General features: G+C 41.4%; 1 protein-coding gene across 1 annotated transcript in view; it reads right to left on the reverse strand.

Moving 5' to 3' along the window:
• Positions 1–417: 417 nt before the first annotated feature.
• The window catches only part of COL25A1 (collagen type XXV alpha 1 chain), a gene marked incomplete at both ends in the record, with an annotated part of 360,422 nt that continues 334,059 nt past the window's right edge, over positions 418–26,780 (reverse strand). Inside the window, 7 exons of the mRNA XM_084251726.1 lie at positions 418–453; positions 4,965–5,003; positions 6,830–6,907; positions 11,458–11,511; positions 13,960–14,013; positions 19,251–19,304; positions 20,860–20,895. Coding sequence (XP_084107852.1) covers positions 418–453; positions 4,965–5,003; positions 6,830–6,907; positions 11,458–11,511; positions 13,960–14,013; positions 19,251–19,304; positions 20,860–20,895 — 351 coding nt within the window. The remainder of the gene's footprint in view (positions 454–4,964; positions 5,004–6,829; positions 6,908–11,457; positions 11,512–13,959; positions 14,014–19,250; positions 19,305–20,859; positions 20,896–26,780) is intronic.

Genomic DNA, 26,780 nt, shown 5'->3' on the forward strand with positions numbered 1-26,780 from the left:
GCATTCTGGGCTTTGCTGAGATGCACACACCCTTTGTCCTCAGGAACAGGGACTGTCACTCCAAGAATCTCCCACTCAAAGGAAATGCTATATGCTTCTGTTAGTTTCCAAAAGCACCACTATGAATACTGGCTGGGATCCAGTTAATTAAAAAGTCCGCGGTCCTGGGTGCCTGCGTCTGTAAACCTCTTTCCTACTTGGTCACAGGAGAGCCAGCGGAGGATGCTGAAGGGTCCTCTTGCTTTGTCTTCACCGCCAAGGACAGCCCAAGGGCAAAGGGCGTCGGCAACCAGCTCAGCCATTGGCATTTCGATGGAGGTGGCCGTGTGCGCCCACAAAACTGGAAGCTGTAGATCAACAGTTGGACTGCAACTCCCTCAAAATACAAGACCATCTGCGTGCGTGCTCTCTGCCACCTTATCTCTTTTTGGCAATAAGCCACGGTGTAACCCCCTTGAGATGACAAAGGAAATAAAAGCTCAGATGTGCCCCAAGGACTTGGCAAGCAGTATGTTAGCATCCAAAGCTGCCCCCCAAGTCATGCTGTTTTAGTGGGACCCCATGGGTGGCGTGCACCTGAGTCAGTGCTCAGCGTGCTGGGAATAGGGATGTGACAAGGAACTCGGAAGTCAGTACAGTGCATTTCCATAGCTGGGGTCCCTATTTGGTCATGAATTCATGTAAACTATTATTTCATGGCACTTTCTGTCCATGCAGTTAACAAGCCCAAAATAAGGAAATAGCAAGAAAAATCATTCTCTATCACTGATGGGTTCATATAAACACATTTCTTCACATAAAATAAAGAGCTACTGAGCTATATTTTTTACAAGGCTTCTCACTGGTTTCACCTATTGCCCAATTTCGGATGTCAGTGAAGAAACGGTGGACACTGTACTACTGCAAACAGGTAGAAGCAGCTAAATGTAAACATATCTCAGACTTGTCAAATCTGCAATTTGATTTTCAACTATAAATATAAAAAGTGGACCGTTATATACACAACTTCATGCTCGGAGGGTTAGATTCATCACTGCAGAAAAACAAACAACAAAAGACATCAAATTAGTAGTCTAGGATAAAAATTCCAAATTAACAATTATTTTGAGAAAACTGGTAGAACCCTAAATAGAGATTTTCTTGGTAATCATTCAGGCAGCTGGTATGTGCCCTATATGTAAATGTTCTGAATCTGCAGGATATCACCAAAATTTCCATCCTGGGTTCAAGGCCACATTATTTTCCTACTGAGACGTTTGTGGAACTTGTCTTAGTCACTCTTCTGGGAAAGCAGAAAATTAGGATTTTATTGCATCTGTGCCATCACTGAAACATGTGCCCCATGTGAACTTGCATCATTTTCTCTAGTGAAAAGGCACCGTGGGGATGGCCAAGCAGGCTGTCCTGCTGTCTGACTCCTGCTCTGCTGCCTTCTCCCACCACCTCCCCATCTGCTTCCTTTTTGCCAGTGCTGCCCTGCCATGGATGCACCAGCCTGCCCTCAGTTCTCCAAGCTGTCCATGGCTCCATTGTGAGCTAAGGATCCCTAAATCCCTCTTTTGAGCGGGCAGCATTAAAGTTTTCCTAGAAGTGAAGTTAGAGAGAATTGAGGGGCAGTGGTCTTGGAGGTTCAGACACAGAACAGATCTTGGAAATGTTGACTTTTTCTTGAAAACAAACAAAAACAAGTTTATTGAGGAAAAACAGGCTGTCTGGTTCATTAATTGAAAACTTTTTTTTTAATTTCCTCTCCAATAAAATAGACTCCATATTGAATATGCTTGAAAAGCTGTGTACTTTGTCACCTTTGGAGCTGGAATTCACTGAGCCCTTGGTCATGCCACATCACAGCAACAGCAGAGACCGTGTATGGGAAACATGCCTTTCTCCAAAGATGTACTTATTTCAGATTTCATATGGATGCATGGTGGAGTACCATCACCAATGGTTTTTAAGTAAATTACAGAGTTTTAAGGATTCTTTTCCTCTCCAGATCTTAAAGGTTAATTAAAAAAATCTGCCACCTTGCTGTAGAAAGTTTTCGTAAACTGGTCAGCTCTACCTGGCAAAATAAAGTTCAATTAAACATTGAACCAGGACATCTTTAGTCTTCAGTTCAGGTTTAGCAATTCGTCTTGTATTGATAAAATTAGAAAACAACTATATCTAGAAAGAAAAATAATTTAAACAAAAGCCAGATAGTTTAGCATGAAAGAAGTGACAGATTCGTTAATAACTGGGATTTACTCTGTTGCCACAATCTGAATTTTCACTCAGTTACCACTGTGTTGTCAAAGCTAATAAACATGTGTGTTTTAAAAAGTGGACCACTTGTCCACATAAAGCAGGACTAACTAAAAGCCGTCCACTGACTTTCTTTTTAAAATATCATTTAAGGGGCCTCCCTGGTGGCACAGGGGTTAAAGACACAGTGCCGTCAAGCTGTCACCAGCCACTGCATCATGAGTTCAATCCCTGGCCAACCAGCAAGCTGACCCACATGGGGGCAGCAGACCTCTCCTGTCTTGCTCAGCTGCTCCCCTCAGCAGTGTATTTCAATAGATCTGCCTGTTCGGTTTCCCACTCTGTCTCTGGTGAATCCTCTCACCCCCCAAAACTCTGGCCTATACCCCAGTTCTTATATGCATAAACAAATCTTTAAAAATAAATAAAATATTATTAAAAAATAATTTGATAGTTCAGGGAATCTCGTAAGAGATGATAGAACATTTCATTTTTCTGCTTGCTTGTCTGCTTTCTGGAGGAGGGGGTACTGGAGAGTTTGATTACAATGATTTACAATTTGAGGACATTGGGGAGTGTGGGATGTGATCGTGAATTTTTACCCATGAATTATTCTTTATATAGGAAGATTCTGGGTAAATGTGATCCTTAATCCTACATAGAACAGTTATCAAGTCTATGGAAAAATGAGTACTTCGAAGGGAAAATTTTGAATTTCTGATGCTACTCATGTGACTATAAACAGGTCTGACCATTTCATGAATGGAAAGATCAGGAGTCCTTTTTTGTTGCACTATTAATATGACTTTTCAAAAATGAAGTGACTTAGAGGGAGTCCAAACTGATGTGAACCTAAGTTCCAAGTAATGTTACCGGCCAGATCAACTAAATTTTTCACATCTCCCTCTACATAAGAAGTGCCAATGACTGGATTAAAAAATCATCGTAGTATTAGATTACAGGTCAAAGGTTAAAGATCAAATGATAATTCCAGCTCAGGTGGTACAAAAAATGCTGCCAAGGGGAGGATCGTTTCTGCGGGTGAAGCGGAACATGATAGAGTCACCCTCTGGATGGCCACTTGACCCCAGATGGTCGGAGTGGAGCATCTGACAGCCTGAAAGCGGAGTACGGGAAGCTGCTAAATAAATGACACCACTGAGAGAGAAGGTTTTCTCTTCCCTACCAAGGAGCAAAAAAAGTGGTTAAGCTAGAGAGAGAGAGTGGTTTACACAGGATCTCCTCACCAGGAGTTGATGGGGTGACAGGCAGCTAAGGGATTCAGGTTTCTCCTTGTCTCCTTGTCTTTCTGCAACCCTGCATCATTTTGCTTTACCAAGGGATCATGTCTGACCAAAGTGATGAAGTGAGTCACAGGTGTTACAGAACTTCAAAATGATGAAAGCCTCATGTGAACCCCTGCTCATCTTTACCTATGTAGTCTTCCTTTACCCTTCAGTAGACACTTGAGGTCCTTTATAATCAGGGTCACACTATCCTTGTACAAAGGTTTGGTCTTGCCCAACAGCACAATGCATACTGTTCTTTTCCCTCCTCTAGTGGTGTCATTGCTCCACATTGTCCACTTCCAGTTCTATTCCCAACTACCTCTGTGCCCTGGGGCATCAGTGAACCTCTCCTGACTTCCATTTCCTCATTGGCATCACTGAGGATAACAGCACCCCTGGGGGTTATTGTGAGGACTCCCCTCTATGAAAGGGCTCATCACACAGGTTTCGTATGTAGAAGGTTCTCTATGGCGGATAACCTGTCTTCCATACTAAATACAAACTCAGCGACAAAGAGGCTAAAAAAGCTGCTATCATACAGGATATCAAATTAAATACAAACAGGGCCTCCCGGTGGCGCAGCGGTTGAGTGCTGGGTTGTGAAGCTGCCCGCAGCCTCTGCTGCGCCGGTTCGATCCCCGGCTGCTCTCCGGCCACTGGAGGAAGGTCACGCATGGTGCGCAGACCTCTCCTGTCGCCTGCTGCTCCCCTCAGCAGTGTACTTTGGTCCTTCTGCCTGCTCTGCTCCCCGCTCTGGCTCTGGTGAGTTCTCTCACCCTCCCGCGCTTCTGACTGTACCCAGTGCTTGTATGTATAAATAAATAAACAAATCTTTAAAAAAAAACAAATTAAATACAAACAGATTGTCCTAAGTAAGTCAAGACATCAGTGAAGGAAAAAACCAAAACATGCTTCTATTTTCTGCTTTCTCAGCTGTGTGGCTGGTACTGATAGGCCTCTACCGTGTATTTGCATCCTTGCCTACATATGCAGCTATTCACAGAAAAGCTATCACAACGAAGAATAGCTTTAACTAGTAGGAGAAGGAGTTTCTTGCAAGACAAGGAAATCACAATCAGCAGGCACTGGCCTTTTCCATTCAAAACATAGTATTTGATAGGGAGGGACCAAAAGTATTGTTTCCACTAGTCATTTAGGAATACACTAGCAGTGAATTTTTCATCATAAGATACTCTGGAGAAGAAGAATTTGGTTTTTTGTTTGTTTGTTTGTTTGTTTATTGAATTTTTTTTCTTACATTGTTGTAGTCTCCCACCACCGTATCACCCGTGAACCATCACCACATTCCCTTGCTTTTTAATACAAGAAACAAATTTCAAATTGGATAGGTCTGTTCTCAATGGAAAAGGTTAGGCCAGGTAAAGTGAAAGGGAGAGAGTGTCTTTTTAGGAATAATTCCGTAAGGCCTACCTTTTGCCAACAGCCAGGCATGGGTAATCCATCTGGCCCCTGTTTTAATGAAAAAAATAAGAATTCCTAAGGTTCCACAGAAAGGATTAGATTTCAAAACTCACATGCTCAAAAGCTTAAAAAGTGGATTTATATCCATGAGGTGGCCTTTGTCAGAGGCATATTTTACTAATTATTAACTTCCAATAGATTACCCAGTAATAGCGAAAATGAAAGAATTCAAGTGCTTTCCAGTGAGCACATACTTTGAAAATAAACAGAGAAAAATCTGTATGTAATTCTAGGAAAGTAATTTACAAAGCAAAGTGGTCTGCTCTCTGGCTACTAAGAGTACTGTACTCTTTCTCTTAATTTTGTTAAAACACATTTCACAATTCTCTTTAATAAACAAATCAAAATAAGTTCTCTTCCTGGTCACAATAGTTTATGGCTAAATGCATGATAATGACGAATAACCAATGACGAACCATTTCTATCTGAAGTTGACAGTCTTTCACACACAGACATCTTTTGCTTTTCTATATTGAGAGCAGGTATAGTAGGACACATCCAATTAATTGAGTTAAAACAAACATTATCTGTATCTTTATAATAAAATGTTAATCAGTATTTATAAATTTTTCTATTAAAATTCTTCAAAAGTCAGTCAACAAAATCTATATAAACAAATGATTCTTAAATGTTACAAAATTTATTTTCACTTAGAGACTGGGTGTTCTTCAGATACAAATGATACCAGAATAAGGCAGGAAGAGTTGGTCAATTACGAGGCATGCTTAAGTTTTTCCCCGTCAAAATGATTGTAAAATCTTATTTTATTATCAATGCTAAACAAACAAGGAAACAGAAAAGATACTGATACTTTCTAATTGTAGTTATCACTAAATAAAATATTTATCTACAAATACAATATTTTAAATGACTGGAGAAACAAACTTATCTTTAAAGAATCATGCTTGGCACTGAAGAATAATATGAGAACATGCAGAACAAATATAACCATCCACATAACCATAAGTATTTTGCTTTACACCTCAGAAGATACGAATATACTTCCTTTAAAAATGTTAAAAAAAACCCAAACACCAACATTTTGAAATACCTTCAGAAAATATTTGGGAAAAATTCGGCAATGCCAGATTGGTACAAGGAGAAGGATCACCCGGTAGAATTTTAGATTTTAGTATGAGGAGGATTTTGAGTTCATGCCAATGGAGAGAGGGGAGTTCTTTGTACTGTAGGAAAGTGAGTGTCAAAAGGAGAGACCATTAAATTAAAGGTTATATGAAGAGAAGAGGGTTTGGGCTGCAGACTATTATCTTCTTGAAGCTCAGAGAAGGTGGGTTTTCTTCCCTATGGGGTCTTAGCAGCATGCCCTGGAATCGGTCAGCTCTTGACCTTGAGTCAGTCAACTCTTGATCACAGAGCTTAACTCTGCAATTTGACTTTACCTAAAGCCTGGCAGAAATGTAGTGGAAGAGGCAAAAACATCTTTCTTTCTTTTAGATCAAAAGAAAAAAAATGTCAACTTAGGGGTGAAACCCAAAGTTACGCCCTAGCAGTGCCTTTACATAGATTTCCACACGATTTCAATGCAATTTTAAATACTTATTGAACAAGCGAATACCCCCCGGAGCACAGACATGGTGAGTATGTCAGCGGTGAGGACGACGCCAGGTTAATCCGCTGTCATTGTAGAAATGCATGCTAGCTCCCTTCGCGCTCTTGCCGAAGGTGGCCTTCATGCACATGCATGTAGTATGTTTATCATGTAAAGCTTGCTCCAGAGCACTTTACACGGATAGCGATGAATGTGTCAGAAACACAGGAATCGCATGCAGGGCGGTAGGAAAGTGATACTGTACCAATTGGCATGGGGCATCCAGCCCATCCAGGCCAGGTTGGCCCGGCTCCCCTTTTTCCCCCTTAACGCCTCGGAATCCCTGTTTGTAAAGATTAACTCATAATGTTACCAACACAAGAATTCACTTCAGCACGAGATCTGCTAAAGAAATAACGACACAAGGCTGGGAGAGGAGCAAGTGTGGAGGACGATGTGGCACCCAGTGTTGCTGCGCAGAAGTAAAGCGAGCCTGACCCTGTCCTTTACCTCGGCCTGGGAACAGGGCTTCTATTTTGAGGACACAGAGCAGCCCCCAGTTCCTCTTTGGCTCCTACAGTCACTTTCTAGTTGCAAGTTAATGCTTGAGTGTTAAGAAACCAGCCAGAGTGGGTGCCCAGAGAGCAGGTATGGGGCTCCCCAGGAGACCCCCTGGACACCCTATTTCTGGCATCTCAAAGTAATGCTAAAGGCCTCCAATGAGAACACCTGCTGGGTGCGCCCCTCCGGCTTGCTCTTCTCCCCGCTCAGCCCTTCGCACAGAATTCCATGAGTCACACATACCAACGGGCAAGGTGCATCTAATCCAGGGGCACCCTGTTCTCCTTTCTCCCCTTTGGGACCCTTTTTGCCTTTCTTTCCCTTTTCCCCCTGTGGATACAAGGGTTTAAATCAAAGACATGTATAATCTGTGCAGGGGGAGGAAGGGAGATTCAGAAGATGGTTTAGCCAAGAAAAGTCTGGAAGGACATTTACCACCGTTCTCTGGCTTAGGTGAGGCATCATACCATAAAAAACGACTCATACATTCAGAGTGATAATGGATTCTGGGCAGTGACAGGTAGGCTTTTAGGTCGCTCAGCGAGAGGAAAGAGATCCAGCAGCACTGACACATCAGCCCCAGGAGCATCTGCCCTGGATGACGAAGCCTCCTGGGAGCCAGCTGTGGCAGGTGAGGTTCGGCGGCCCAATGGGGACCTCAGCCGGCTTCAGGACCGGTCAGCGGGCTCGCCTTCTAGTCCCAGGACCGACTCCAGCTCCTCTGAGCCAGGAGAAAGCTGAAGGACATGGACAGCTCTTGTTTTTTGACATGCATCCACCTTTACAACAGGACTTTTGGTAGCTCTCACTTAAGCAAGTCAATGATTAAAATATACTCCATTCTCTTTTTACATTCTTTTTCTTGGAAGCTGGGAGCAAAGACTTTCCTTAAGTCAGGTAGACAATTTTGGGGACAAGGTTAACACTTCACGCCACGCCAATTGGAGAAACAGGCTTATTTTAAAAACCAGGGATCACTTTAATTCACTCTCACTGATCTGATGCCAGGTGTCCACAACGGTAAATGGGTTTCCAGCTTACAAAGTAACAAAAGCCAAAAATAAATGAATTCTGTTCAAGAGAGGAAAGCAGCTTGGACTCTACTTGAAACGGTAAAGATGAGGTAGGCAGGATAATTACAGAGTGGGGATGTAGCCATGGAAATTAGTATTTGGGAATCAAGGGGCGGCCGTGGGAAGTCTGTGTGGCTGGCAGGACTGGAGGAATGTGGGACAGGAGGCCAGAGGAGAGGAAGGAATACACCTCAGCTGCTTCCGATTAACACGGAGCTTAGATGCATGGAGTCGTGTCACACAGAATACAGCATCCTGCGTGACACATGTTTAAACGAGCATTCACTCGCAGCCAGGATGGCGGTTCCAGTAACATGGAATAATCTCAGGAGCAAAACAGCACGGACGTTAGAGGTGAGAAGGCGTACATGCCACAGAAAACACAGGACACCACGTGACATACCGCACTCACCCTACCCCGAGCGTGTGGGGAAAGCGCCTTATGTACCTCCTGTGCCCCCAAAACACTGCATCAGAGGCTCAGAATCAAAACCACGTGGGTTTCGTTAATGCAGGGAAAAGAGGGAAGTTCTGTGTGGTTTACCTGATTTTGATAAAAGACAAAGACCCAGGAGCCCAGGTGAAGCAAGGAAAGGTGCAAGAGAGAGAAGCCAAACAGATGAACTGGATGAAACGATGAACGTTTGGGTAAGACCAAGCAGTGGTCACCGAAGGGAAGGGGGACTGGGGGGTGGTAAATCAGGGAAAAGGAGAGAACTGGACAGAAGTGAACTTTTAGCACAAACTTAATGCAGCACAGGCACTAGTTGATTCTTGGTGATGTACACTTGGAACGTCTATAATGTTATAATGCAATGTTTCCTCAATAAGGAAGGAACGAAGATTGGGAAGAATGTGTGGAGGTAAATCGCTCACACACCTTCTGGGCAGTAACTCCAGGGACATAAAATTGATTTGAGCTTGTTCAGGTGGGCACGTCCCTCCCTGGAGGCAGTGGCTGCTGCTTCACAAGGTGTGACTAACAGGTGTGTGGGCAGGCTTAACACAGAATGCAATTTATACTTCGATTGGCAAATCGACTCAGATCATTCACTCAGCAGAGTGTTGTCATATGAATGTTGGCTACCAGGCAACAGGAATTGATTTTCAATAATATTTTAGGAAACTTTATGGAAAACAGATACTAGCGTACAAAGAATGATGTCCCACTATTGTCATTTATCTACATCATTTGGTAAGAGACAGAGTCCCTACGCAACATAAAACCACATCTTGTGGAATGACCATGTGAGATTCTTGCTAAATTTTATCTCTCCAGGCAGAGGATGATATACATCAAGTGTTCACATTTAGCATTTAAATATGAAACTTCAGATCATGCAATCAAAAAGATGGGAACAGGGCCTCCCCGGTGGCGCAGCGGTTGAGCGTTGGGTTGCGAAGCTGCCCGTGGCCTCTGTGGCACCGGTTCGATTCCCGGCTGCTCCCCGGCCACCGGAGGAGGGTCCCACAAGGCGCGCAGACCTCTCCTGCCGCCCACTGCTCCCCTCAGCAGTGTACTTCAGTCCTTCTGCCTGCTCTGCTCCCCGCTCTGGCTCTGGTGAATTCTCTCACCCTCCCGCGCTTCTGACTGTACCCAGTGCATGTATAAACAAAACAAACAAACAAATAAATAAATAAAACACGCCTCTATAAAAAATAAATAAATAAATAAAAAGATGGGAACATTTTGGTATAGGTGATGAACATTCTGAGAATTGAATATGTAGCTTTATGTTTTCATAATTTATATTGTAATATTCTTAATCTCTTCTGTTGAAAAGGCCATTTAAATGAGTATTGTCAAAATGGTGACCTACTTCCGTATGAATAAGGTTTTAGAGTCACACCACCCAGAAGGAATATAAAATGCTTATATTCCTTAAAGCACACATGCAGCTTGGGCTAAAAGCTGGTGTGCTAAAAGCTATCTCAAAACATGTCTGTTTTATAGTTAGAATTTATAATCCAGAATAAGTGACTCTGTGGGTTTTTCCTATCTTCCTGAAATAGAGATAAAATAGCACCAAACTGAGGGGACTGTTAGGAGAATGAAAAGATTTACCATATGTAAAGCTCTTGGGAAAACACTTAAGTCTTCATAAATGTGATGATGTTGATGGTGGTGGTGCTTTTCCATAACCCCATACATGAGTTCAGTTACCAGTGGTTAGTTAAGTCATGTTTAAGGCCAAAAAACACACAGCAGACTTGATACCCTGCTTTCTTTGATTAACTCTCATTTGGCTTTGCTTTTCAACAGTGGCACTTAGCTGTTGAAAAAGAATGCATAAGGTTTTGAAACCTGTGCATTGCTAATTCGAGCGGGGCATGAATTAATTTGAGAAATGTAATTGGTTTAAGCTTGAGCTGTGAAAGTGCAACTTCAGCCACATTTAAGATTCTCACTATTGAGGTGCGTGACTTTTTGTTTGCTTCTTCCAATATAAGAAAAATGATTTTTCAAAGATTTAAGCAAAAGGGGTAGGGAGAAAGACAAAGAGAGAAGGAGGAAGAAAAGAAAGTGCAGAAAGGAGAGAAGATTAAAGGGTAAAAAAGGGAACAATCAGTTAAAAAAACCATACTCCAAATTTTGCTTTCAGTCATAAAACCATTTTGGCTGATACCAGTTCCCATACACCCTGGATCTGACTGTTCCTGAGACTAAACACTAACCTCGTGCAATAGACCAGAATCCTCATTTCAAAATACCTGCAGTGACTCAAATACCTACAGAGACTCAAAGAGCACACTCACAGGGGCTGGTTAGTCACGCTGCCACCTTCCAGCTTCCAACCAAATTACTTAGGACTCAGGACCTGTCACTGGGAAGGTGGTGACCATAAATGAGACCTGCCTGTAAGGGTCTGTGTGGGCCTCTACTTTGCACAGTAGTGTCTGTTTTCCACTGCAGATGTGTGCTATTTAATTTGACTTGAACATAACTAATACCTTCTTTTTGCCTTTTCAAGAATTCTCGGGCATTAGTTTGCCAAATTGCTGTCAGATCATGAAGAGATGGTAGCCTGCATATTCAGCGGTCAAAATGTTATTCTTCTACACTAAAGAGTGCCCTTATTTCTAGGGATGCAGCCTCCTCCACTCCTCTGTGAAGACCTAAACTCCTAGGTCAGGCATGGGAGTGTTTTGGGAGCACTGGATGGAGAAAGGGCAGATTTCTGGAAAACTTGCACAGGTTGAACAGCAAAGCAGACAACACGAGAAAATCAACAGGTGCACGCTAGGAAGTAGAGGTCACCTTCTCTCCCTTCTCGCCTAGATCACCCTTCTCGCCTCGTGGACCAGGGAAACCCTACAGAGGAGAGAAAGCAAACTTAAGTCATCTATTGATGTAACAGCAGCAGAACCACATTTCAACCAATCATTGAAGAAAATGCGAGATCTCCTATTTCTGAATGCAAACATGAAAGAAATGGCATGCTAACACAATGTCAAAATGTAGGCAGTGTGGCACTCAGGGATGATGTTTCCTGGTATCTCAAATACCTGTATACAATAGGTTTCTTGCTTTTTCTTCCAAGAAATATAGAGTGGAGGGAATATAAGGATCCCATTTTTAAATCCTGGCAAGTGTACTGATTGGCATGGCCTGCAGCAAATGACTTACCTCTTAACATGCAGCTAATCACACCAATGGCAGGCTGCTATTATGAATGTGAATGCGATGATATGTAGAAAGTGCCAGAAGGGTGTCTGTGATAATCAGCGCTCATGAAACAGTAACTATGATCCCTTTTGCTACTGTTATTATTCGAACACTTAATACAGGGTGAGCAGTGACATGCTCTGTTATTACAGAGGTATATGACTGTGAGATTTATGGGGACTTTGTGCTAACAGAAAAAGACTGCATCACTTTGAGAAGAGGCATAATATACCATTTCTGAACAGTAGCAGGTGCAAGATATTTCACTTTTAAGCATATTTTAAAATAGGTGGTTCGACTGCTGATGTGAACAGTGCATCTCAGTTGGACAAGTATTTTGAAGTGCCACTATGACTATCGGCTATTAATTTTACACTAGGTCGTTATGTTTTTTGCTTTTATGTTCATCTCATGCAAACTCTGGTGGTGTATTTCATATTGCTGTCTCCATGCACAGCAACAGAAGCATCTGCATAACCACAAGCATAGAGAAAAATCAAGACATGTTTTGCTGTGACTGACGATGGAGACCATCAGCATCTGCTATAACAGGAAGATGTTTATCACACTTGTTACTTACATCAAGACCAGGCTCTCCATCTTTTCCCTGCCAAAGAACCATAGTAACTACATTAGCGCCCCTAATTTTTCATAAAGAGGTTATTGTTTTGTGCCAGGACATGCAACACCCGCATTAAAACATCTACTTCAGACATGTGAAAAAGATCCTCTACTGATTAGTAATGCTAATTTGCTCATTAAATCAAGGGAAGTGACTGTTAATGTTGCAGTTAAAGGTCATGAAAATTTTTTGTCCTATATCAGATTATACAGTCTGAGTTTGCTGAAGTTGGATGCTTGACATTCAACTTGTCAATCCAACAATAAAGTGAGAGCAAAAAACTCTATAGTGGCTTTAAAAACAATCCAGCTCTGATAGAGTATGTGGATCCATGCCTCTTGAATGTGATAACTTGTTAGTTAGCTCACTAATGAGTACAGAATGCAAAAACTATATTGCTAAATATAGTTTGGTTTGGCTAGATGCAAACCTTGTCTATAGATATTAAGGGTGTGAAGGTTACAACTTTAAAAATCTTTTAAAGTAACCACTGTAAATAAATGAGGCCCAAGTATTAAAGGAGCCAATAATACAGTATAGGAATTGTATGTTCTCCCCCCAAGGTATGGAGGACAGTGGCTGAGACCCTACTGTGTCACCGGAGAATCTGCTTCAAGTCATGCAGAGTTTACTTGGATTCCATCAATTACATTTTGAAACCTATTTCAAAATCATCTCTTAGCACCGAAGTCATCATGGCTTAATGTTATTATTTCAGTTCGTAAGAGTAGGAGGTGAAAGGTATATGGACGGGACACGGGTTAAAAACCCAGTTCAGGGTATGTTTCTGTCATAGCCCTACCCCGCAACACTGGGTCTGTGATCATTATCCCGCAGATGAGGTTCTGAAGTGTAAAGTCTCTGTTATTGACGATTTTCGGAAGACCCTGCCCACACCCTGTGTTCTGTACATCACTTGTCATCAAAATGATTTAGTCAATTAGAAACTCAGTCATCGCAAGCACCAATTTGAGAAACAATTTAGCAAGAGTAGTGTTAGTAAATAATCTATGAGCACAGGTAAAGTCTGAACAAAGTTGTTTTAAATATTAACAATCATGTAAGAAAATTATATATATATATAATATATATTATATATAAAGTTGTTTTAAATAAAGCTCCCACACCCACTTTGGTAGAGTGACACCGTCCAAGGAAGTGCCAACTCTGGGTGTCCAGTCAGCTGGCACAGGCTGGAGGCTGTCATGTGACACTTGGAATACTGCTTTCACGTCAGTTCTGTTAATCTCGTGGACAGTCTGATCCTCTCAAGCTCATGGGTGTGTGTCTGTACATGAGTGGGAGAGTATGACATGGATAGGACTTGTCTCTGAAGGACACGCTTACACAGGTGGTGTAGGGGATTAGTGCATTGTTCTCTATGCCTCTTAGGCCACCAGGCTGCCCACAGGGGAAGGGGAAAGTGTCCAGCACAGGGAAATCTATGCTGAGGTTGGGGACTGAGAACTCACAGGCAGACCGTAGGGCCCTCTGGGTCCAGGCTCTCCCATAGCTCCTTTTTCACCCTAAATGAAAGGTGAAAAGTTTAGATTATACATAAATGCCTATATTCACACATACACGTCCCCTAATGGTCTGCATATAAAGCCTTTAGTTGGGAGGTGGGCACATGGAGACTCATATACTGCTGGTGTATGAGTCGGTTCAGCCATTACAGACAATGATATGGAGATTCCTCAAAAAATTAAACACTAAAAGTCCGTATGATCCAGTTATTCTACTTCCAGATATTTACCTGAAAAATACTTGAATTCAAAGAAATATATATGCACACCAAATTGATTGTATCACTATTTACAATAGGCAAGAGCTAGGAACAACCTAAGTGCCCACCTACTAACGAATGGGTAAAGAAGATGTGGTATACGTACACACACACACACACTATTCAGCTATAGAATACTATTCAGGAATGCTGAATAGGAATAGTATTCAGCTATAAAAAAGATGAAATCTCGCCACTGGCAATAACATGGATGAACATAGATGGTATTGTGCTAAGTGAAATAAGTCAGGAAAAAAAAAAGCCACTGCTTGATATCACTGATATGTGGTATGTAAGGAAAACCGATGAACTAAATAAACAAAAATAAACTTTTGGAATAGAAGACCAATGAGCAGTTTCCAGAAGGGAAGGGAGTAGGGGTGGGGTAACTGGAAAACATGTGTCAGTGGCATGATGAAGGATAGATTTGGACTTTTAGTAATGACCTTAACATCTACATGCATGTACACATGTGGATTCTCAATGATGCACACCAACTCAGGTAACGTTATAATGCAATGTTACTTAAAAAAAAAAAGCCTCTGGTTGAAGTACCATTATATCAAATGCCAATGAGTCAGGTCCTACGGGGTGACTGCCAGCAATACCCAGCAGACACGCATCTTGGAGAGATGGGAGGAAGTGCAGTTCCCCGTTTGTGGGAAAGGATTTGCCTATGCAGAAGGCTACACTGGATTCTGAGGGTTTCTTTGGCATTAGTGTGAAATATTTATCTGTCACTAATTTTTTAAGTTGCTATATTTTTTTTTTACAAGGTCAGACTTAAATGCATTCTTCCTCTTCTATCAAATGTCTTTTGTTAGCAAAAAAGTTGTGTTTACTTCATGGCTCTTACAGGGACACACACGTTATAAACCACTGTTCCCAATGAGCCCCTCACAGGAACATGCATGTTAGGGTGCCAAGGCCTCTGAATTTGTTCCCTGTGCAACCCCACAGCTTAGAACATTGTCTGGCATGTCAGTAAATGTTTGTGTAATGAATGAATCAAGTCATATCAACACCAGGTATGAGTTCTGCTTTCTTTCTGAAAGGAAAAATTAAAAACTATTTTAATAGATTGCTTTCTTTCCTTTTATATTCCACAAGTGAAACCCTGTCTGTCTTTCTCCTTCTGACTTACTTCACTTAACATAATCCCCTCAAAGTCCATCCATGACAAGCATTCATCTTTTTTACGGCTTAGTAGTATTCCATTATGAAATATATGCCACATAGTCTTTATTCACTTATCCGTTGTCCATTCCAACCAACAGAGTTCCTTTTTCTTCTAATTCTCACTTACTATTTCTTCACTTTTATAGTTTGCTTGGGTTTAAAGGATTGTCTTTAAACACTGAGTGTAACTGGAGGTGACTTATGAATATGAAATAACAGTGATGATAAAGAAAGAAGTCCTGCATTCAGACAGCTGCTGTCTCCAAAATTAAAGTGTGCTCAGCATTCAGCAAGAAAACACCAGGAGATGAGGTGAGATTTATCAGTGGCCAAACGGAAATGTCACCTTCTTTTATCATAGCCTTGAAGAAGTTTAAAGGTTAGTGATCTCTTTTCATGGGTAAAACGCCAAGTTCTGCTGATAAATGTGAGCTGATTTAGTATAGGGATGTGCATTCCCACATTCCAGATTCCATGTGAGCAAATTTCTATTCACTATTAGCCTTTTCCTTTAACTAAGCGGAAGGGGTTGGTGCTAATTAGCATTCCTACAAGCTTCCTAATTAGCTTCCCCTACAAGCACATAAAGTATGGGCAGAGTACTGAAAACAAATGATAACAATTTCTTGAATTTTTATTTATTTTTACTTTATGTTTATTACAGACAGAGCAGCAACTGCATTCAGTGCTCAGGCTTTAAAATGAAACTGATTTAAATTTGAAATTCATGCCTCCCATTTTCTGGCTGTGTGGCCATGAGAAACTTTCTCAGCCTTTCTATGCCAGAGTTTTATTTTTCTGAGGATTAAATGTTATTATAAAATGTGAATTATATGTTGCAAAACAGTATGTGCCATAAATAGTAGTGATCATTATTATTATACAATGAAAAGTCTTGCTTTTAATGAAAAGGGATTGACAATTGAAAGAACATTAATTCCAAGTAAATTGTTCTCAGTTTGACCTGGCAGTGTTAGTTATAATTTTCTAAATGATGGTGGTGGTGGTGTGAGTGCCTGTGTGTGTGTGTGTGTGTGTGTGTGTAGTGAAGGTGTGGCTTAAAAGAAGAATCTATGTAATCTAGGTCTAGTCTGAAAACTCTCCATGGTTACTATCTCCCTCCTCTGATTGAGTAACTCAGATTTATTTTTTTTAATGAACATACCATGGCTTATTTGAATTAAATGGTCACTAAAACATTTGTTGAACTCCTTTTGTAAAGCTGTACACCTCAGTGATTGCTTTAAGTTAAAAAGGACAACTCCATTTCCCTGGCTGGTGACGGCCTCAGGAACACATCTATGACCAAGTTCTGGGCGATAAGGAGTCAGAGGTCTCAGCTGGGAAGCTCTGGGGAAGGTTTCCTCTTCGCTAAGGAAGGGAAGCCGGAGGGAGCTGCATCCTGGGAGGGGAGGCTTGGAACTGCTGCTAGCAGCTGGAGGTAGTCAGAAGACAAAGCCAGCTCATGGAATGGGTGCAGAAGCAAAGCTTAGAGTCCCTCCTCTAAATACTTGGTTACAAAAACTATAAATTATTTTAGTCATTTTGAGCTGGGGTTCTGTCTCTTTGAACCAAAAGCATCCTAATGGCCCCAGACTGAAAATGTTTTGGTATGCAATGTTAACACGAGGCTTTGGATATGCAACTTCTATGTCTGGATGAAATAACTCCAAAAGGACTTTTGAGCCTTTCAAACTTGACACTCTACCATGTTCTTAAGAAGTAAACGATCAGATGCAGCGATCGGCAGATGGCAGACCCTGAGATACCTGAAGGTGGAGTGCTAACACTCTTGGGGGTTACATTGCCTGAATCACATTGTCCGTCAAATGCCTACTTCCTCTCTGGCTGGTCTAATTTCAACCAGGCTCTTTAATTTGCAGGTCTAGTCTGAGGGCTTATTCTAGAAGGGCCCCTTTCCTGCTCCCTACTTCTTTACACTGGAAACTCTTTCAAGAGAGTCCAGACAGTGTCTCTATCAATTAACTAGAGAATCGCACTCCCGTTGGGCACTTTGGGTGAGGGGCACTTGAAGAGCATGGACACATGACCTGGGGTGGCTAGCTGGCTGACGTGCTGAGTAAATACAAGAGCAGCACTCAACACCACATGCCATCTGACTCCAACTATGCCTTAAAAAATTCTTAGTGATTTCATTTGCTCTCCTGGTTAATTCCGTCCCAGCGCTGAGACCTGATACTCTTGTGACACTGTGGAGCTATCGGAAGTAGCAGCTGATTTACCAAACGGTAAACCCTCTTGAGCCCTGGGGCATTCTGCCAAAAGGCTGGAGATTGGCTGCTCCATTTTTAGGCACGTACTGGATTTCTTGATATGACGCTTGGGTGCACCCGCAGCAGCTTTTAAGGCGATCTTCGTAAGGCATTGGTCTGATCTTAGAAATAAAACAATGGCTGAGGCTGATGATTTATTCCTTTAGGAATCACCTCTTTCTAGAACATTCTTTGAGAGAGACAACCTTCCTCATTATTACAAGTAAGGCCTGTAGTGTTTGTATTCACTTTGCCTTATTCTCTGGTTATTTCTTGCAGATGCTTTTGCTTTTCTCTTCAACCAGATTGCAAACTCTTATAAACCAAGAGAAACAGCTGCTTTCTTTGCAGAATTGAGTATACATCTAGCTATCAATAAAAGCTTCTAAGATGCTGAACTGACAATAATGATATTCAATTTACTGGAGCAAACTTGCATAAAATACATTGCACAAATGGGGAGATGTTGCCATTTGCACTAGGAGTCTGTGTTCTTTGTACATGATGACATTTGGGACACACATACTGAATGAATGAGCTCACTCTGCAGGACCCAGAATGATGGACTTGGAATGCTTTCCAAAGAAACCACTCATGGCCTCTATTTTACACCAATTACCCCAGACTGATGAAAATCTCTAGTTTTGAAAGACCACAAAACCTCACAATGGACCATTCCAGTGCCTGACATCTGTACCCCTGGGTTACTGCATGTCATCCCATCCTGGAGTGCAGTGAAGTTGTCACAATTCCATGTAGACACCCACAACCACTTCTGAGTTTTCCAAGTTTAGGAAAAGAAAAAGTGATAGAAAGCCAGAGAAAGAGGTAAAAGAGTTCCAGGCAGATGAGCAGCTGTTGGTGCTGAGGTACATTTTCTGTGTGTCAGATATTTATCTTCCACTCTGAAAGTCTTTTTTCCCCAAGAATAGGGAAACATGGCCTAGCAATAGAGAGGTTAGTGAAAGGTTTTGTTTTATAATTCACTGAAATTATTTCCTTATGGTTAAAGAAAGACAGGCTATTCTTAAGCTTTGAAAAAAAAAAAAAAGGAGGTGGGGGGAGAGTGTGTATAACCGTGTGGAGAATATTTAGGTTTTGTAATTTCCTTTAAAAAAAAAAGTTATAACTTACCCTGAATGAATACAGTAGCTTTATGTAGAAGATTATCAACCTGAATATGTAGTCATGGAAATTTTAGCCCCGTTGACTTCAACTTTCTGGATTAAAGCCAGATGAAAATGTCTTCCGTATGGGTTGAGAAAGAAGGGTCTGAGCTATTTGTCCAAACTGTAAGCATGTGCGTTGTTTTGATTAAGGCAGCCCTATTCTGTGTAAATACTCTCCTCTTGTGCTCTCTCAGGGTTAGGATGAGAATAGAAGTCAACATGGGGACCATTTTCATTGACTATTAGATAACCCCTATTTCATCTGGGAAATGAACAGTTTGATTTTAAATAGGATGGAATAGCCACACGCTGGGATTTCCTTAGGCCACAGCTTAACCCATTCAGGAATGACTTACTCTTTCTCCTTTGGGACCTGCAGGGCCATGGGGTCCCATAGGGCCATCTGTACCCTAAAAAAAAGACATGAAAATAAGACAATATGAGTCACGTTCCCAAGGGCTGCCAGAAAGGCAGTTACAACTCACCCTGGACTTTTCCTAGCACCTCAGAATGTCAGCAAGCAGCACATCTCCCTTCAGAGAGCTCGCTTTCTATGTGATTCTCAGGCCAGTGGTTCCCAAGGAACTCAGCAGAAGGCAGGAATTATGTCAGCGCAGGCCTCGAAAGCACACACACAGAAGCTATCACACAAGATTACATATTTCCTCCCTGCCAGAATGGAACATCTTCACTTTGCCTTATAATCTTAAGAAGGAAAACGTTAATTGTTTTTTCTTCCTATCACTTCTTTTCTATGTCCATCCTCCACCCCACCAGGCTCTCTGAAGTCTTGTTTTCAGCTGCTTATGAGGCTTGGACTGTTATATAAGTGGAAAAAAATACTAAGTGAGTGAGAATAGTGTTTAACTGTTCAGACCAAACTTTCCTTGGTTCTGTTGGGAGCAGCTGAGGACTGGGAAGAAAGGAGTTTGTTCTGACAGGTTCTGTGTGGTGGCTGAAGTCACCAGGCTAACAGGGCCAGGCAGCGGCTGATTTAATCATAGTTGCCCTCTGGCTCCCTGCTTCAGGCTTGGGATTTCGGTGGCAGAGGAGGTGATATCTGAAAGAATATGGGAACACTAAGGTCCAGTGAAAACGATGACTGCCTGAAGCAGGTTTTTAGAATTGAAGAGCTGAGAATTTCTTTTCGATTTTTTCAAATGTAGCAAGGAGTTTAAATACATTTGCTCATTTTCAAGAAATGCTTACATTTACACAGAATTTGTTATAGATTTGTAAACACAGGAACTATTTCAGGAAAATTTTTAGAGAATTCTTATTTGTGTTCTACTATCCTTACTTGTTCTATTGAGTAGAGCCTATTGCTAAAATTCAGCATTTTACACTTAACTCACTACTGGTGAATTCCTATCATCTTAACTGATCTTTCTCTGGCTGACTGAACTTAATATTTATCTTCAAAAGACATCTAAATTAGAAGGCGTCAGCTGAAATTTAAGAGATGGAGCTGTTACGAGCCAAAGAAAAGAGACAAAATGACAGAAGACAGACAGTCATTTGGATGAACAGAGATTTGGAAGTTAGTTTCAAGGGAGAAGTGACATTTCAAAGATGGACACAACCATAAAAAGGAAAGCAAGTTAAAATAAATTCATATCATTTCAGTCCCCTCAGGTGGCCTCTTCTCATGAAATTACAGGGAATGTGCTTGGGTTGTGGAAAAATTTGTCTTGGAGTCTAAGACAGTGAAGTCATCAGACTGGTCATTCTTCCCACCTAGCTAGTCATCCACATGGGAATCCTGGCTTCAGAAAGATGTGCTGAGTCTGCAGCCCAGCTCCGTTCACTTTTCCCTTTCCTGCCACCATCTTTGTCCTAATTCCCCTTTCTTTCCAGGCCAATGCACCTCTCAACTGAGGAGCGTAATGGGGCCAGAGGGTCAGTACTGAGGTACAAAATCCAGAGTTGCAAAACATGTGGGAGCAAGTCGAGGAAGGGACTCACCCGGGATCCTGGCTTCCCGTCTAAGCCAGATGCACCCTGTGTGATGGGGTTGGTAGCAGGGTTGGTGGGTCACACGAATGACAAGAACAGAGATTAGTATGAGGTACCGATGAACAAATGCAACACTTCAAACAACAGAATAGGCAGTCACAGGGTTCTGGGATGAATATCACATTGCTACAAATTGTTAGTTAAAAAAAACAAAACACATGACAATAAACACCCCAGAGATGCTGGCATTTTCATGCCATTTTTGTTTGACAAATACTTATACAGAAATCAAGCTACCAAGGTTTCGAAACTGGGCCTTAAAGAAGTTTTCAGTAATAGTCGGGGCGATAAATTTGCATATGAAATTCATTTTTTTAAGCCTGTATTAGTTACAGTATATTTCTTCAGGTTTTGAAGGAAAGAAATAATGGTCAATCTCCCAAGAAAGGGCTCATTATGATAATCAATCAAGGTTAGATTTCAGAGGTGAAGGAAAGCTCTAGTTTTATTTGTTAAAGTAGATTTTATGGATAACAAATGCACAATTTTAACATTCCAGGAGGTCTCAGCATTTTATGTGAACACCATTCATTTTGCAGTGTTCTGGGTTGTTAAGTGTTCACATTACTCACCACTAGAGGGACTTCTAGGAACAGGAAATAGGAAGAAAACTTTTGAAAGCAAAATAACTGTCCCAAACTAAAGTGTACCTCAATTCACTTCAAATAATCTTTGCATTAAAGTCTGCATGGGAAATGCTTTAAAAATCTAATGTTGTTATCAGGGAATGCATACTTTCTCTCTCTCTCTCTCTCTCTCTCTTTTTTTTTACCTTGAACTCTAGGGTATAGATGATGTGAATTTTCAATGCTTGTTTCAAGAACAAACACGATTACTTCTTTGACATGACTTTTACAAATATTAATTTATAGTTCATTACAAACACTGAGTAGATTCAAGAGTATTTAAGAGAGCTGTGCCTAGCCTTATAAGTCCTGTTGACAAGGGGCAGAGCTGTCACCTCATGTTATACTTCAGATGTAGTTAAAAATTTAAAATCAAAGAAAAAGATCCATTCCAGCTGTAAAGTCTCCCAGTGATGCTAACCCATGTCTATTCTGTGTGGCTTTCACTCTTTATTTTACAATTCTATAAAATCCAATTGGGAGTCATACTCCACCAGCAAAATACACCTTTAGTTAGCGATGATGAAAAATATTGAAAATTGCCATTGCTATTTGACTAACACTAGCTGGTGTAGAGCACTTGGCTCCATAAAAATAACCACTAGCCCTACATCTGAAATTAGGACAAACTTTTAAGAGTCAGATTGAGAGCTCAAATAAAATAGAAATGCAAATTTCCTTTTGTCTTTTGATACTTTCTTCAGAATCTGACTACTAAACATTTAAAAATAAATAGGGAGGTGGTTACATTTTTGCACTGATAGTACAATACATTTTATTTACCTGGAATGTGAATCAGTGACTCACATAGATTATTGAGGCTTTATGCCTGGGTGTCATTGACTTAATTGGTGAGATGTGACCTTATTTCATTTACTCAATAAAGAAAGACATACTGAGCATCTCCTATGTGTCTGACCTATGGGAGGCAGTGACTGTCAAGTGGAATAGTTTAATACTCAAAGCACAGTATCTATGAGAAAAATAAGTGGTCACCACCTGTTTTTTAATGTGTAAATCAGTCATATGAATTGTTTTTTAGTCCCAATATTGTCATATTTTAATCAGAATCTAAAATGCTCTTTAATGACTTTTATTTACACTTGCTAAATAAGCAGCATTTAAAAAGCTTGAGAATGAGAGCTTCCTTTTCAGTAATCACTTTTTAAAAAATCTCTTTTTGATTGTAGAAAAAAACACTGGCATAAAGTACATGAATGTTGAAAATGTTCCTTTCATTAAAATATAGCAGTTAATATTAATACTAGAAATAAAAATAAAAATCTTTAAGCTGTGGCAACATATTTCCCCATGCTGTCCATTACTGCAGGAGAACCTCAGGGCGGGCACTCCCAAACAGACCGCATGCAGCGCTGGGCTGATGGATATTAGGAGCTGCCACCGGCCTCATGCCACTTTCAGTGGCCAGCTGCACACCTCCCCAATGGAGGGTTTCCATTTTGGGTATTGAAGGACAATAAAAAACCACCGAAGGAGGACTGTTAAACTGTACTGAATTATGAAAAGCATTTGGGAGAAATGAAATAATTGCAACAAGGCTCTGGAAGGGGAGATGAGTCTGGGGCCGCAGGAGGGAGGTTGGCGTGCAGGTGACTGCAGAAAGTGGCCAAGGACGCTGTTTGGCAGGGGTCTTTCTCGGCCACAGAGCAGACATCAGAGAAAGCCAAACTGAGCAAGACTGGGATTATGAGATCTGCTCTCGAATCTTAGTATTTCTGATTATAGAAATCTCCACAGTAAGAGAGAGACTGAGTAAGCCAGAAATGTTACTTAGGGCAGAAAGAAAAGGCTGAGATTGGCACTGAAATGGAAAGTGTCTTTACTTACTGGAAGACCAAGGGGTCCTCTGTCACCCTTTTGACCTGGGTCACCCTTCAATCCTTTAACACCATTTAACCCTGGTTCACCCTAAATGCAAAAGCAAATGCCAATTTTGGTTGCTATCATGGGTGTTTGCAGTCTCTGAAATGGTTGCAGATTCCAGTTTCAGGGCCAGCAGAGTCGGCTAGATGGGTCTTGCATCAGTTCAGAAATCAATTTAATTTTTTTTAAATCAATAAACAGAAACAGACAATTAAATGACATTCTGGGGAGCAAAACTCCCGAGAAATTGTGCTCGTTACAGACAATCCAAAGATGTCTGCCTGAGTTTCTGAGGTTTGAGTTCTAGCTCAGAAAGTGGGTGGGAGGTGGCATTGTGCAAACCTGGCCAAAGAAGACAATCAGACGGAAGAATGTTGGGGGTGTTCGCGGATGACCCCTCTCTGCTGCAATGGGAAACTGGAATACGCAGGACAGGTTCACAAACAGACATTTTAAGCCTTTAAGCATTTTGCCCAGGGGGACGAGCTAACAGTGCAGCAGCTGATGTCTGAAGTACTGCCACTTAACTAGTCCTCACAGCCAGAGCAGGTCTCTGCATGGATTAATCAATGGAGTGAATCACAAACAGCCAATCCCAGAAGGGACTGTGAAGATCAAAGAGTTCCAATGCAGTTTTATTAACTGTCTGTTTCCCTAACATTAGTAGAAAGGAGATACAGATTGAACCTAAGGTGACACTGTAAAATGTCATGGTAAGCTGTAAATCTTCTTGACTCCATTTTTTTAAAAAGCAAACAATACGTCCCCCTACTTCCTAGCAGTAGCAGCTTGTTAGAGATGGGAGTTTTCCACTGTTAACCCTTCAGCTTTTAAGTACAGACATTGATGTCAAGCAAATCTTGAAAGAGTAGTGAAAGGGAGGTGGTTTCAGACTCACGAGTCTTAGAGTTTTGTGGGATGGGGATGGGAGGGAGAGATATTGTGCTCACAGGCAGAAGATAGGATTAATCCAGGTGGTCTTTCCCTTACTTGCCTGATGACAAAAATCAACGTGGTGATTGTTAAACAGAGGTCAGGGCCCACCTAGACCAGAGTAGCACAGAAAGGGTATTTTTAAGAGACCTCTGAGGTGATTCTTCTCATCAGGAGATTTTGGGAAACAGTGCACTGGACTCATGAACCAAGCCATGCTGTCTGCCTATCTGCCTGTCTGTCTGTGTATGTATGTATCTACCCACTTACCTACCTATCTACCTGTCATTTCTCTCTATCATCTCTCTACCTACCTATCTATATCTGTCTGTCTGTCTGTCTGCCTGTCTGTCTGTTTATCTATCTATCTATCTATCTATCTATCTATCTATCTATCTGGCTATCATCTATCTGGCTTCACCTTTCAAGGGGTCACAAAGTAATGTACTCCTTGGCATGACCTGGTGGTTGGGGGATTTGAGGCCTCTGTAGTGCTGCCATGAGAGGAAATCCCAATCCCAAATCAGTATGCTGGCAGAGTGAGTGCTAAGGAGAGATTAAGGCCAAGGCTCAATGGTCAACTTCCATTAGCTGGTCTAGACTGGAGCCTGGTAGCTCTGCGTGCATGTGGACATCCAGAGGTGTTCTTGAGAGGATGAATAAGCAGGGCAGCCTGGGAGCTCTAGAATTGTTTGGTAAGAAAGCAAGCATTAATAAGAGTAGGACTCACTGAGAAGCTGAGTTTATAGCGATCACATCCAATTTACTAGACCTAAGTTCCAGTACCAGGTCTGTCATTCAATTAGCAGTGTGATTTAAGGTAGATAACTTAAATTTCCTGGGTATGTAATTTATCATCTGTAAAATCAAGAACCTGGCATAGGTAATCTGTGAGGTCTTGGCAACTTTATAATTCTCTGAAATCTGTGACTTCAGTAAGAATTGAAGCCTAGTGTAGGCAAACAAATCATTGCATTTCAGTATCAAAAGGATCTTCTGCTCTAATGGTGATGGGACCTCAGAATCACTCATGGAATTAAGAACTCAATCTGGGTGGTGATGGCTTGGTTCTTAATGATTCAGCTGATTTTTTTGTACTGCCTTAAAATGCAAGGAGAAGCCAAGCAAGAAAATGATGATTTAGTCCAGTGGGGAAGAGACCCAGAGAAGAGAAACAGTGCCAAGACCACATATGAACAGACACGGCTCTCTTCTAACCCCAAAGCAAGTTCTTACCCCAGACTATAACCCATGCTTCTGATACACCATCATTCACTGCCCTTATTCCAAGAAGAATAAGGCAAAGTATTACCCAAGAAGAATAAAGTATAAAGAATAAAGAATAAAGGGGCATGACCTTCTATGCTTGAATGAGTCATCTGCCTAATCACAAAAACAAACCTCAGATTTCCAGATTCAGACCTATTCCTCTGCCTCCCTAACACAGGGAGGATCACAGGGTGGGCTGCCTCTGGGCTTTCTGTTCTTAGTACCAGCATTTAATTTATGTGTCCCCTACTTTAAAGATACCAATTCCCTACTGCTGAGATTTCAAGGTCCTAGAGCCCTCTCTCAAGCTGCCTTGAGGAGTGGCTAAACAGTTCTGTCAAGAACAAAGTGTTAAACACAAAATAACAATAATATTTATTGGTGGGGGTCTGTCGATAAATGCCCCAGATATTTTTGCTAAGTGCTTTATAATCATAACTCATTTAATCCTCACAAGGCTATGGGGTAAGTTACCCAGTTGAGTAAATAAAGGGTAAGAGAGGCTAAATAAGTGACACAGTCTTTCAGTGGCAAAGCTGAAAAAGAGACATGGACATCTGTCTTCTATACACCCTGAGAAGAAGAAGTTGGATTTTCAGGGTTCATTAAATAGTCTAGAAGTCCTTGAGGTCTGCACAAAGGCAAAGGGCAGGTGGTGATCATCTTCACAACACAGACTGCACCAGTTCTGACAAGGAGGGGCTGTTCTCCACTGTTCTCTTCTTAAACAGGAGCACAGAGTACCTGGCGGTGAGGTCATATCAGTATAACTCCCTGGGGGCAGCCCTTCCCATCATAGATGATGACCGTTGCTGGGTACAAGATAAAGATGCAGGATGGGCTAAGCACTGAGATGCAGTACTAATATAGCAAGAAGAAAGGGTATCTGGACTAGTCTGAGAACCTCAGTAGATTCATCTAAGTGGTGGATGTTCGGTATATTTATTACAAGTAACTTAAGAAGCTTATGTAGTGACAAAGAAAAGGCACAATGAGGGTAATTCACCTCCAGGTGATAGCACTTAAATTTGTTATAAGTCATTCTGTGTGGTGAGATTTAAACACCTGGGTGCTTAAAGGCTTAAAGTTTATCAATGTTACTTGACAAATAAATAAGACAGGACAGACATGCTTCCGCCATGCTTCTCTGTGATTAAC

This window comes from Talpa europaea (assembly GCF_964194135.1).
Source record: "Talpa europaea genome assembly, chromosome: 13".
Taxonomy (NCBI): domain Eukaryota; kingdom Metazoa; phylum Chordata; class Mammalia; order Eulipotyphla; family Talpidae; genus Talpa; species Talpa europaea.